Here is a 12,101-nt window from a genome sequence, read left to right on the forward strand (position 1 = left end):
ATTTATATGTTAGAAGGTGTGTATAGTTCAACTGCTACTATGCCTGCTACATACTAGGAAGACCAGCCCGAGGCAAAACCAGCCTCAGTCCTTGTTTCTTGTTATGCAACCAGCCCTGGGACTATTCAGCTGTCTCCCGATATCAGCAATGTGTAAAGGAACTTGAGGATGTGCACTCATCTTCCAGCCTCCAAGGCCTGTCAAGGTCCAACAACCTCAAAACCACTGTGTGGAGAGTGCTTCAGTAAAAATAGACTGTCATATTTAGTTGCAATGTTAGCTCCCAGTCTTCTGTGTTTTGGTTTTAGGATTCATTATATGAGTGGACATTTCCAGACAGAGGGTAAAGGCACCTGCTTGGGGCTGTTTGTTGTGGGCTAAAGTAGGACAGGTTGATGTGATTAAAACCCCCACACATTACACTGAAGTACCACAAGACCCCCGCCCCTCATCCTACCCTGCAAACATGGAGTACACAGGTCCATTGTAAACACGGCCTCCAGCTTGTAGGAGAGAAAGTCTTGGTCCTTTCCAGCTGCTTATGATAGCTGAGTGATTGAGTTCACTCCCATAGCCCAGCACAATGCAGACTTTGTCAAGCCCTCCCACGTCTTCTTCCTCAGTTCCACTCTTTATTTACCCGAGGTCTTGAGTCCTAATTATCTTGATATTTCACATCACTTTCTTTAAGGGTACAGTAAGAGGATGGTATTGTGTTAAAAACCTGCAGAGACTTGTATCATTTTTTGTGGTCTTGGCAGGCGTGTTTTGATATCAGTCTGTTCAATCTCCATGAGATTTCCGAGAGGCATTCTTTCTCCTCTCAAACTCTTCTCTGTAATCCCTTCCTCTCTGTCTCCCTCCATTCAGCTGACCACTCTTCGAGGTTCTGTCCTGGAGGATGCAGTGCCTTCCACCTCTAAGCACGGCACCACCCGGGGGCTGCCCATCAAGGAGGTACTGGAGTACGTTCTGCCTGAGCTGGATCTGTCCTGCCTCAGACTGGCTCTCAACACGCCCAAAGTCACTGAGCAGCTGATGAAACTGGATGAACAAGGGGTAGGAGGAACAATAGATTGCCTGGATTTGTACAGAAAGAGCGTTTTGTGAGTTCTTACTCTGTGCTCTGTCCTGACACAAACTGTTAACGACAAATGTTTGCTTTGTTGCTGTCACCCAGTTGAGCTTTCAAGTGAAGGTGGGGGTGATGTACTGCAGAGCGGGCCAGAGCACAGAGGAGGAGATGTACAACAACGAGATGGCCGGTCCCGCCCTGGAAGAGTTCCTCCAACTGTTGGGGGAGAAGGTTCGCCTCAAGGGCTTCACCAAGTACAGAGCCCAGCTGGACACCAAAAGTAATAACTCCCAACACACCTCTAGATCACACACACGTACACACACACAAAACCTTTCACTTTTATTCATAAGTGACTGAGGTTGTGATGCATCTTTTAAAGCAACCGATTATTTTAGTTGAGTTGAGCCTGGTCACATTTATTTTATTACTAGGAACAGTCCTGCTGTAAGTTAGTTTCCCTTCAGTTTCATATTACACTATACTATATAGTGCTTGTACTTTGCTCCTTTATCTTGCTTTTGTTCAAATGTTTCCTTTCACTGGAAATTTTCTCCCACCTTTCACTTTACTTTTCTTTTAATCTCTCTTCTCATGTATCCTTCTCTTTCTGGTGTGTCCACTCAGCGGTGTTAGTGCATAGATGTGCTGTAATTTAATCTAACTGACTTGACTCGAACAAATTTGGTGATTTGAATAAAAAAGGTTTATGATTTCTGGTTTATGGCCTTGTTGTTCCAAAGAACATTGAATGAAAGTGATTGAAATATTCAGACACTGTCCATTGTATTGGAAACTTATGTGACAAAAGAATGGAAAGGGCTCCACTTACAGGTTGACACTAAAACAGTTGATCGAGTGTTGGTTTTGACAGTCATCTTATCCAGGCGGACATCGATCCACAGTCCGCTATTGTCTAGTTGTTTGGGCTACGGTCAAATTGCATCCTGTCTTTCACAGAAACCAAGGAGCTCACAGAATACACATGTGAGAGAGATGGATGGCAGTAATTGTGCATGGGCCTCAACACTGTATTGCTTTTTTCCCCTGCAGCGGATTCCACCGGCACTCACTCCCTGTACACGACTTACAAGGACTATGAGATCATGTTCCATGTGTCGACTCTGCTGCCTTACACACCCAACAACAAACAGCAGGTAAAGATGGAGAGCCCAGCCTTTGTGGTAAACCATTAGTTGTGTTTTAGGAAAACTCCTTTATTTGCAAATAAATACAAATTAAAGGAAGGGTGTATCATTTAGATAAATGCATGATATGACTCGTGGCTCTGTTATCAGATTTGACTCTCATCCAACTTTCATTCTTAAGAAACTTTTATTGTTTCCATGTGATTAAATGAGATGCACCATAAGATTGGACTTTGCTTTCAGATTCAAGTCCAATACTTGTTTTCTGATGTCTAGTTGCTGAGGAAGCGCCACATAGGGAACGACATTGTGACCATCGTGTTCCAGGAGCCCGGCGCTCACCCTTTTACCCCGAAGACCATCCGCTCTCACTTTCAACATGTCTTCATCATTGTAAGGGTGCACGATCCCTGCTCTGACAACACATGCTACAGGTGGGCTTCTTTTTTATTTGACCAGCAGAATAATGGCTAAACTCGACAAAATGAACAGCCCATTGAGGTGTGCAGTAAATGTGTCAGGATCACAATGCAAACATGGCCAAGTCTTTTTTCTTTCTTCTACACATGTATTCATGCTATGTGGTTTGTCAAAGAAAGAAAGGAAGGGAGAAAAAAAAAAAAGCAGCCTTGGAAAGGTTTCCAGTCGAATATGAAACTGCAACTCACACTGAGGTTAAGTTAAAAAAAGAAGCAGTCTGCATCCAGATGTCTAGCTTGTGGCATGGAAGCACAGATAAAATAATATAAAATTCCTTCAAATATGAAACAACCTTAAAAGCATGCCAGTTAGGCTGCTAGGTATGGATAAATATGACTGTATCTAGAGACTTAGGAAACTCATGACAATTTTAAGTGGGTCAAACTGACCCAACCGTGTACCAATATTGTAAAATATCTGGTTTTATCTGCCATCTCACTGCAGCACTGGGCCCTTTTTATGGGAAAGCTCCACACCACTTTCAGTGCTACCAGCAGCGTGTTTTTTATGCTACAGTAGCATTAAGACAAAAGCATTGACTGGGAGGCATGGGTCAAACATAAAAGCCTGTTGCGTGACTGTCCTGTCGCTCCCGATTGTGCATGGTCATGTCTTCTGCATGTCTCCATCAGAATAAATTAGTTTGATTATGATCAAATGGAATAGATTGGCCCTGTAGTAGCTGTCCAAATGATAGGAGTCCTCCCCCTCTTCTCCTCTGCTGGCTGATTCTTAGCCTTGTGATGATCAGACTGCAACTCTGGAGTTCACAATCATGCATCACTACCCCACCACTCTCACACACACACACACACACACACACACACACACACACACACACACACACACACACACACACACACACACTTTCTGTGCTCTGCATGCACAGATATGACACACACACTTCACACATAGTTGCTCCCTCTCACTCCCGTTTCTCCTTTCTACCTCGTTCTCATGCTCACTTGCACACGGTTAAAGACACATGCACGCACTTTCCCCCCATGCACATTAATTCACTCAAAGGCTCACTCTTCACACACCCATACAATAAAAGCCTCCCCCTTCTTCTCCTCCCCTCGCTCCCTCCCTGCCACTTTGCCTTTGGGCAGCGGGAGCCAGAATGGTCTGAAGGAGTTAGCGCCATGCACATGAAGTGCTCTCTCTTCGCCTGGACATGCATGTGAGCGGGGAGGATTGTTGAGAGCAGAGTCCCTCAGAGCTCACGGAGTCCATCTCAGGAGTGGACGGGTCAGGCCAGCCTTCTGTCTCTCAGCTCGCACCCGCGTCAAATTCAGGCTAATTTATTTGGAGCCTTTCTTTTTTGCCTTCTGGTTCCTTTTTTTCGGACCAGCTACTCCATACCATAGACCAGTGGACACCTTGATTCTGCTTGCTTTTGCCTAAAGGGGCCATGTTTTAGTTTAAATTCTGGGAAAAGAGAACGGCTGAGATGCTGGTTCTCCTGGTTTGCTCTATGGATGAAATGTATAGGCGCGGGACACCGAATCCTTGAGGACGATCTTTCTACCCCACCCAGAGATACTCACACACTCCGAGCCTCTGGCTTCTTCTCCTATTCCTTGGATTGAGGCACCAAATGTTAAGACTTCACTCCTGACTGTTTGTCACAAGTCTTTCCATAGATTCCTTTCCCTGATGGTTTGGAAAAGATTTAGCGTACGGACAAGCGAACACAGGACACAAAGATTTGCTACACCGTATCGAGTGGAATATCTTGATGTCATATTGTATCAACAGAGGAGAATCTAGTTATCATCGACACAGGGATTCACTTCACATTGATTGCAACATAGATTCAGGATATTAGGCGGTAATACTCAGTAAGAACATGGTTGCTTTTTGGTGACACCAAGAGGTAAGTTATACACTGCAGGTGTTTGTGTTGATATTGGCAGGTTGTGGTGTGTTGCTATTGTTAAAACCATGCAGAGTAGTTGATGCTGTGATTTGACTTTGCCACTGAATTCCAAGCTCCATGGATTTCAGCTTATCGCAATCACACTCTAGCAAACATAAACACAAACACGCACAAAATTCTCGAAACCTGTTTCCCCACAAAGATATTATTGTGTGTTTATATTTTTGCCATCTTGTCTTATGTCTGTGTCTTCATATCTAGTGAGCATGGGATGCGTTTTTTAAGAGGGATTATAGAAGTAAAGAGTATTTTATGATTTCTTGAGTCATTTAGTTATTAATAGCCTGTTGTTGCCTGCTGCTGAGTTCTGGATAATGCTCAGGTCATATTGAGCCAGACCAGAGCATTAGAGGAGTAAGTGGCCCGGGGCCAGCGGGGTGCTAATCTGCTGCTTTCAACCGCTGCCTCAAAGTCGCACAGGGCCAGCAAGGCGGATTGCATAACTAGACCTTTGTTTAGGGAACGTAGGCCGTTTGTGCTTGCTGGCTCTAGCCACAGCACTGCTTCTTCATACCATGATTTAGCAGAGAGTGGCAGGGTGTCAGCACTGGGGAGCCGGCTTGTCAACTGTGATTGGATGTATAGTATTCATTCGCCGGGTGAAGTCAGGCAAAGTTTACAAATGTTCTGCTAAAGGCTACGACTTGTTATCCATTAAATAGACTGGATGAGGATTTGTCCGGACTGTCCCATCAGCTTATCCAAGACCATGTCTCGGTTTTCATGCACTAATGGTCTTAGTGTATATGCTACTGACTGTAATGTATCTGTACACTTATAGCCTCCAATTATGCAGCCAGACTACAAATAAACATACTGCCAACTGATTTGATAATCCAAGTATGTTGTCCCAAATGGTAAATTGATCCAAATATGTTAGACAAACACACTTTGCTGAATTTGTTCCACACTTTTCTGCAAATGTTCTTATTAACAGCAACAATGACAGCAGCAATACCTACACCTGTTAACTAATTTATAGTAATCCTATTCAAGGACAGCCATTGTTTGCAAATGAAATAGGAGTAGAAGAGGGTAACAAGAGGAGAGCCTGACCAATAGGAACTCTTACACCCTTCTTTATACTAAAAGGGAAACGGGTCAAAGGCAACATCACCTTAGAGGAAACTATATAAAGGTGTCTCCACTATGCTGATTAACAAGCCTATGCATGGGCTGTTCGTCCTTGAAATGTAATTTTCCCCCCCCATTTATTTGACTATCATGGAATTCAATTATGTTAACTTTAAGTCTTTGTTTGTTTCATCTTGTTATGTTTCAGGCTATTCATATTTTATGTTTATTCTATTTTGATGTATTTGTCTTCAGATATACAGACTTTAGACATATTGTTTGCATTTTAAATTTCTGCAAAAATGTTTTGGGATTTAATTATGACAGAATCAAACCTAACCATACTTTTAAAATACATTGCTGCAAAGGCTTATAAAAAGTGGTTTACCACGTGTGGATTATGATGTTTGTTTATTTATATACTATTGCAGTGACTTGAAACCTTCCACCTCTTTTTCCCTTTCTGCAGTGTGGCGGTCACCCGTTCCCAGGACGTTCCCTCTTTTGGCCCCCCAATCCCCAAGGGCGTGACCTTCCCCAAGTCCACTGTCTTCAGGGACTTCCTGTTGGGCAAAGTCATCAACGCTGAGAACGCAGCCCACAAGTCAGATAAGTTTGGTGCCATGGCAACGCGTACACGGCAGGAGTATCTTCGAGACTTGGCAGAGCGTCATGTGACCAGTACTCCAGTAGAACCCACAGGGAAGTTCCCCTTCATCTCTTTGGCGCACAAACGACGGGAGAAGGTGCGTCCGTACAGTGGGGCGGAGCTGCGGAGCCTTGGGGCCGTGACCTGGCAGGTCCATGCTGAGGATCAGGTAGCCGGTGCTGAACGCGAATGCCTGTTGGCCATTTCAAATGACTTCATCATCCTGTTGGATCAGGAGGCCAAAGCTGTCGTGTTTAACTGTGCCACACGTGATGTCATCGGTTGGTCAACTGGAAGCCCCGCCTCCATGAAGATCTACTATGAGCGTGGTGAGAGTGTATCACTGCGCTCCATCAATAACAACACAGAAGACTTCGGAGAGGTTGTCAAGAGACTGGAGGTCAGTGGGGCACCACTACTGTCTATGACAGTACATCTCATTAGCGCATACCATCTGCTGTAGCTTTAAGAAGTTACACTGAGCCAAGCACCCCAAGTCTGAGCAACACTGCAACACTGTACTTTTATCATTATATTTACATTTTGGCTAGTTCTATGTGACTCTTATCTAATACACAGAACAATGACTAAAACTGCAGAATAAACATACATTGCTAAACCAAGTAACCAACGTCAGTCAGTACAGAGGTCAGGGCCTTAGTGAAGCACTCAGGGAAGTTTTTCAGTGCTATCAATTACCAGTCACCTGATGTGTGAGGGCATGTTAAACCCTCTTTCCGCTTCCTTGACAACAGCTGTATGAAAAAATAAGAACCAAGTATTGTTGATGTTATTATAGCAACATAAGGGTGTAGCCTCAAATTATACAGTCGCCAAAATGCCACAGCTGTTGTGTTGACTCTATAATTATAAGTCATGCTAAGCACAATACATAGTAATTTGGTGATTTGATATCATTACTGCGGTTCCTAAACGTTGTGTAGGTACGGCAGTGTTTTTTGATGAGGCACTTGGATCATTCTGCTGACTCTGCAGTTCTAGTTGGCTGTAAACAAAGTACAGATTTACTGTTTGCTGCTACCAGTACTGGCACACGCCCTTCCCCTAAATAAGGAATAAAGCGGTATCGCTGTCCTTTCTGTGATTTGCTGCTATTTTTACTATTTTCTATTCCGTGTACTTACTACTATTTACTTCTCAGTTAACTGCCCATAGGTTGAGGAAGAGCTAGACAGGGTGTCTAATGGTAGTCAGCTATCATGGGCGTGTACCGAATAATTTAATTTCAGTGCTTGGTATTCAAAGTATGTGACTGAAATGTGTGCCTCAGCTGGGGTGGGATTAAAGCTAGTGTCAGATGCATCTTAAAAGATGTGGTTGCTTTGAAGAAGGTTTATTAGTTTATCTGCAAAAGACAAACTTAGTAAATTGTTTAATACATCATGCATGTATTCTACTCTGTCTCTGATTTGTCCCTCTACACCTCCACTCCCTCCCTCACTCTGTTCTGTAGCTGTTGACCAAGGGCAGTCAGACCACAGAGATGACCCTGCGCCGTAATGCCCTGGGCCAGCTGGGCTTTCATGTTAACTTTGAGGGAATTGTTGCAGAGGTGGAGCCCTACGGCTATGCTTGGCAGGCTGGGCTCAGGCAGGGCAGCCGATTGGTGGAGATTTGCAAGGTGTCGGTGGCCTCGCTGTCTCACGAGCAGATGATCGACCTGCTCAGAACCTCTGTCACTGTCAAGGTGGTTATCATCCCCCCACATGAGGACTCCACACCACGCAGGTAGAGTGGAAGTATATGATCTATAGATGTGAGAGACACTCTGCTAAATGCAGTTGTCTGTGGCTTTTTGAGGCTGTCCCATTCTGACTGTGAATACCTCATGTGCCAACAGAGGCTGCTCAGAGATCTACCACATGCCGCTGGTGGACTACAAGAACCACAAGGAGGGCATGCCCTATGAGTTAAAGTTCCCTTTCCGCCCCACCAACAACAACAATACCAAGTGGCCACGCACCTCATCCAGCCCTCAAACACGCGCTGCTGGCTCAGCGGGAACACTGATCAAGGCCCCACCTTCAGACTTCAGTGACCGCAACTCTGCTGCTATTCCCCGAAGTGTGTCCAGTGACGGACGACCCATCAACCCCAAAAGGTCACAAAATAGATATAATGCTGTTATGAAACTCTCAGAAACACTGAGCACAAATCTGCCTGCTTGCAGTCCACAGATAGTCTTTAATGACATACTTATGTGTCGTCACAGATACTCCCCAGGGAACGACAACTACGCCATGGCCTGCTCCATTGTGATGGGCCGCACAATGCACAACACAAACTCTCCTTCCAGCCTCCCCTATACGGATGCCATGAGCTCCAACCAGTGGAGGCAGAAATCTATGCCTGATGGGTAAGTTTTTCTGCACCCCACATGCTAAATTGGCCTGCCGCACTGCCTGGCAACATAGCTGACCTTCCTTATCTCCCCTTTAGGTTTAATAACAACGGCCGCCAGTCCCCTGTGTCATCTGTGCGGCAGGTGGCAGGTGAGGGGGTCAATGGGATCAAAGCGTGCTCTAGCTCTGGTGTTGGATGGACCCGAACTGGGGAGAGGGACAAAACCAGTGCAGGTGAGAGGAACTCCAAACTCTGGTCTCAGCATTAGTAATGGCATTAAATGTTACATGACTTTTTCTTTGCTGCCACTTCTCAACAGAACTCATTACCGATAAGTCTTTCCCTTCCATAGACACAGTGGTTTCCAAAGCTGTGATTCCTCGACTCCAGTCATCAGAGCAGGGCAGCCACCTGTCTCCAAACAAAAGCACTAAGGTGAGCCGTAATCAATAAGCACAATACTGTAAGCAAATTTCCTGCTCCTATGTGATGGCAAGTTATGAGTTGATAGAGAAGGCTCTTTTGAGTAAGAGCTACATGTGTACAGTCTTTAAATAATGACAGTGGAGTAAGCTTGAAAAATCGTAATAATAGTGAATATATGAAATATGTACTGTATAAACTGGGAAAATGCTGATTTGATTTCTCATCTCTGAATAGCCGGACGCTCCGTATTCATCCAGCCAGTCTAGCAGCAACACACTCTCGAGCAACGCCTCCAGCTCCGCCCACAGCGACGAGAAGTGGTACGAAGTCGGCTCCCGTTCAGGAGTGCGGAGCGATCTCGAGCTCAACGGCTACCTGCAGGGCACCTCCACTGACAGCGGCATCGATGCCACCTCCTTCACCGCCACACAGAGCAGCACAGCTTCTTCCACTGGTGCCTTCAGGGCCAAAGACAAAAGCCCATGGCAGGATGACACAGCAGGCAGCCAGACGGCCACAGACTCTTCACCTCCAACCCCAGACTCTCTTGTCGCCATCGGAGACAGTGAGATCCCAGCGAAGACTCCATCGGCCTTTCCACTAGTACCTGATAGTGTTCCTTACAGTCAGAGTGATGCCGCCTCCCACTCCAGGTGTGCTTCTGTTCTGTCTGAGTCAGCTGTAGGCAGCTAAGGCATTTGTATCCCTGCATTGATGTTTCATTAAACAGAATGATTTATTGTAGTCCACACATATCTTGTACCTCCCCCGAATGCAAAAGTCCAAAGCTCTGCGGTTTGGCATTAGATAGAGGGAGAGAGAATGAAATAACTGTGTGTGTGTGTGTGTGTGTGTGTGTGTGTGTGTGTGTGTGTGTGTGTGTGTGTGTGTGTGTGTGTGTGTGTGTGTGTGTGTGTGTGTGTGTGTGTGTGTGTGTGTGTGTGTGTGTGTGTGTGTGTTGCATTTGCATGTATCTCCCTCTCCTGGTATCCATGATATAAAGGAAGTGCTTGAAGTTGCTAGAAATGCAGACTGTGAGCTCAGCACTGTTCCCCCTCTTCTAAATCCCACTTCCTTTTGAATCAACTAAAGCTTTCCTCCGTCTCCTCTTCACTCAGCCAGAAATAACTCAGCTCCACCAGACCTGTACATTGGCAGCATTGTTTTCTAGTATGTGCACGTACAGGCGCGCCAGCACACACAAAACCTGCTGTTTCAAAATTCAAGCTTTTATTTTTAAAGTATGGATAAATGTTATTTGAAGTGAAAAGACACTGTGTCCTATTTTTTTTATTTAAAGTTATCAGTCGACTCCATCTGCAGAGGTAGCAGGTTGACTTATGGTTTTCAAGAAAATCTGTTATCTTTTGTTTATATACGCAAAAAGTCTACATGCAACTGCTAAAATTTTATGACAGTTTGAACTAGGAGGAAAGTGTCCATCTGGGGGAATTAAATTTCAGCCAAATAAAAAGATATTGGAGCTTCATCAATCATGCTTACTGAAGCAAGGCAAAATATAATTAATCACTAAAAAACTAACATAAATAGTCTAATAGTTTGTCTCACCTCCCTCCCTTTTTCTCCAGCACACTCAGTTCTGGAAACTCAGGGAGTCCCATGGACCAGGGGCAAGACGAGGTGGCTGCTGCAGCCACCTCACCTACATCACCGGGCAGCAAGAGTTTCTACCCTCGTCAAGGAGCGACCTCGAAGTACCTGATTGGATGGAGGAAACCTGGGGGAACCGTCAACTCTGTGGACTTTGGCAGCACTCGCAAGTAAGATGGAAACCGTGTCCCCTGCAATGCTGCATGTTGACAAAATGATCATTCAGTGCTGGTATATTATTTCTCACTGACTGCTCACATAATACTTTTATAGTTTGGCCAACAACGCCACCATGTGGTGTAGCTGTTTTGTTTTTTTAAGCAAAATGTTTTGGTTCCCAGAGAAGTGTGACTAGACATAATAAACCCTTTATCATTCATTCAAGGCAGGATATGTCTCATTGTGTGGCCCAAAGGGCGATTGCATCATTTGTGGTTTGTGGCAACGGCTGTTTTCACACTTTACAGCTGTTCATCAAACCAAAGATATTCAGTGTGAAGCAATTTAGTGGTTAAGTGTCTTGTCAAGGCCATTTTAACACCGTAGAGAATAGTTTAGCAGCTCATTATCATTCACAGATTCCCATCCATCCATCTTCCGTTACCGCTTATCCAGTTAAGGGTCGCGGGGGTGCTGGAGCCGATCCCAGCTGTCAATGGGCGAAGGCAGGGTACACCCTGGACAGGTCGCCAGCCTATCACAGGGCAGACATATATAGACAGACAACCACTCACGCTCACATTCACACCTACGGGCAATTTAGAGTCATCAATTAACCTAACCTGCATGTCTTTGGACTGTGGGAGGAAGCCGGAGAACCCGGAGAGAACCCACGCTGACACGGGGAGAACATGCAAACTCCACACAGAAGGTTGTCTAGCCCGGGAATTGAACCCGGGCCCCTCTTGCTGTGAGGCGACAGTGCACCACCGTGCAGTGGTGGATTCCCATCCAGTCTGAGAATTTGAACAGCTGACCTTTGATTACAGGAATGCTTTTAATTTGTTCCTGGCCATCACCTCAATCACCTTTGCTAACTGATTTGCTATATACAGCATTGTTTGTTATTTGGATTTAAGAGGTATCTCTCTGAGTTAAATCTTACTTTTGTCTCCAGACGGCACCAGAGTGATGGTCTGCTCGGTGGTCAGCCGCAGCTCCGGGCCAATCTCCGGGGCTCCCAGTCGCCCCAGCGGCACACTGCCAAGTCCAGCCTAGAAGAAGACTTGAAGAAGCTCATCACACTTGACAGCCCTCCACCTACTACAAGTGAAGAGAAGGTACTGACAAAAGCCTGTGGGCTAATTGTCCATACTGATGCTAGCAACGTAG

General features: G+C 45.3%; 1 protein-coding gene across 2 annotated transcripts in view; it reads left to right on the forward strand.

The window, feature by feature from the left end:
- The window catches only part of LOC129103447 (signal-induced proliferation-associated 1-like protein 1), a 33,683-nt gene that overhangs the window by 17,802 nt on the left and 3,780 nt on the right, over positions 1-12,101 (forward strand). For both annotated transcript variants that reach the window (XM_054613924.1, XM_054613923.1), the window contains exons 4-16: positions 871-1,059; positions 1,181-1,355; positions 2,129-2,232; positions 2,500-2,657; positions 6,189-6,768; positions 7,843-8,117; positions 8,230-8,490; positions 8,602-8,745; positions 8,829-8,965; positions 9,085-9,167; positions 9,393-9,811; positions 10,748-10,939; positions 11,887-12,049. In XM_054613924.1, the coding sequence (XP_054469899.1) occupies positions 871-1,059; positions 1,181-1,355; positions 2,129-2,232; positions 2,500-2,657; positions 6,189-6,768; positions 7,843-8,117; positions 8,230-8,490; positions 8,602-8,745; positions 8,829-8,965; positions 9,085-9,167; positions 9,393-9,811; positions 10,748-10,939; positions 11,887-12,049 (2,880 nt within the window). The remainder of the gene's footprint in view (positions 1-870; positions 1,060-1,180; positions 1,356-2,128; positions 2,233-2,499; positions 2,658-6,188; positions 6,769-7,842; positions 8,118-8,229; positions 8,491-8,601; positions 8,746-8,828; positions 8,966-9,084; positions 9,168-9,392; positions 9,812-10,747; positions 10,940-11,886; positions 12,050-12,101) is intronic.

Source organism: Anoplopoma fimbria, chromosome 15, assembly GCF_027596085.1.
Source record: "Anoplopoma fimbria isolate UVic2021 breed Golden Eagle Sablefish chromosome 15, Afim_UVic_2022, whole genome shotgun sequence".
NCBI lineage: Eukaryota > Metazoa > Chordata > Actinopteri > Perciformes > Anoplopomatidae > Anoplopoma > Anoplopoma fimbria.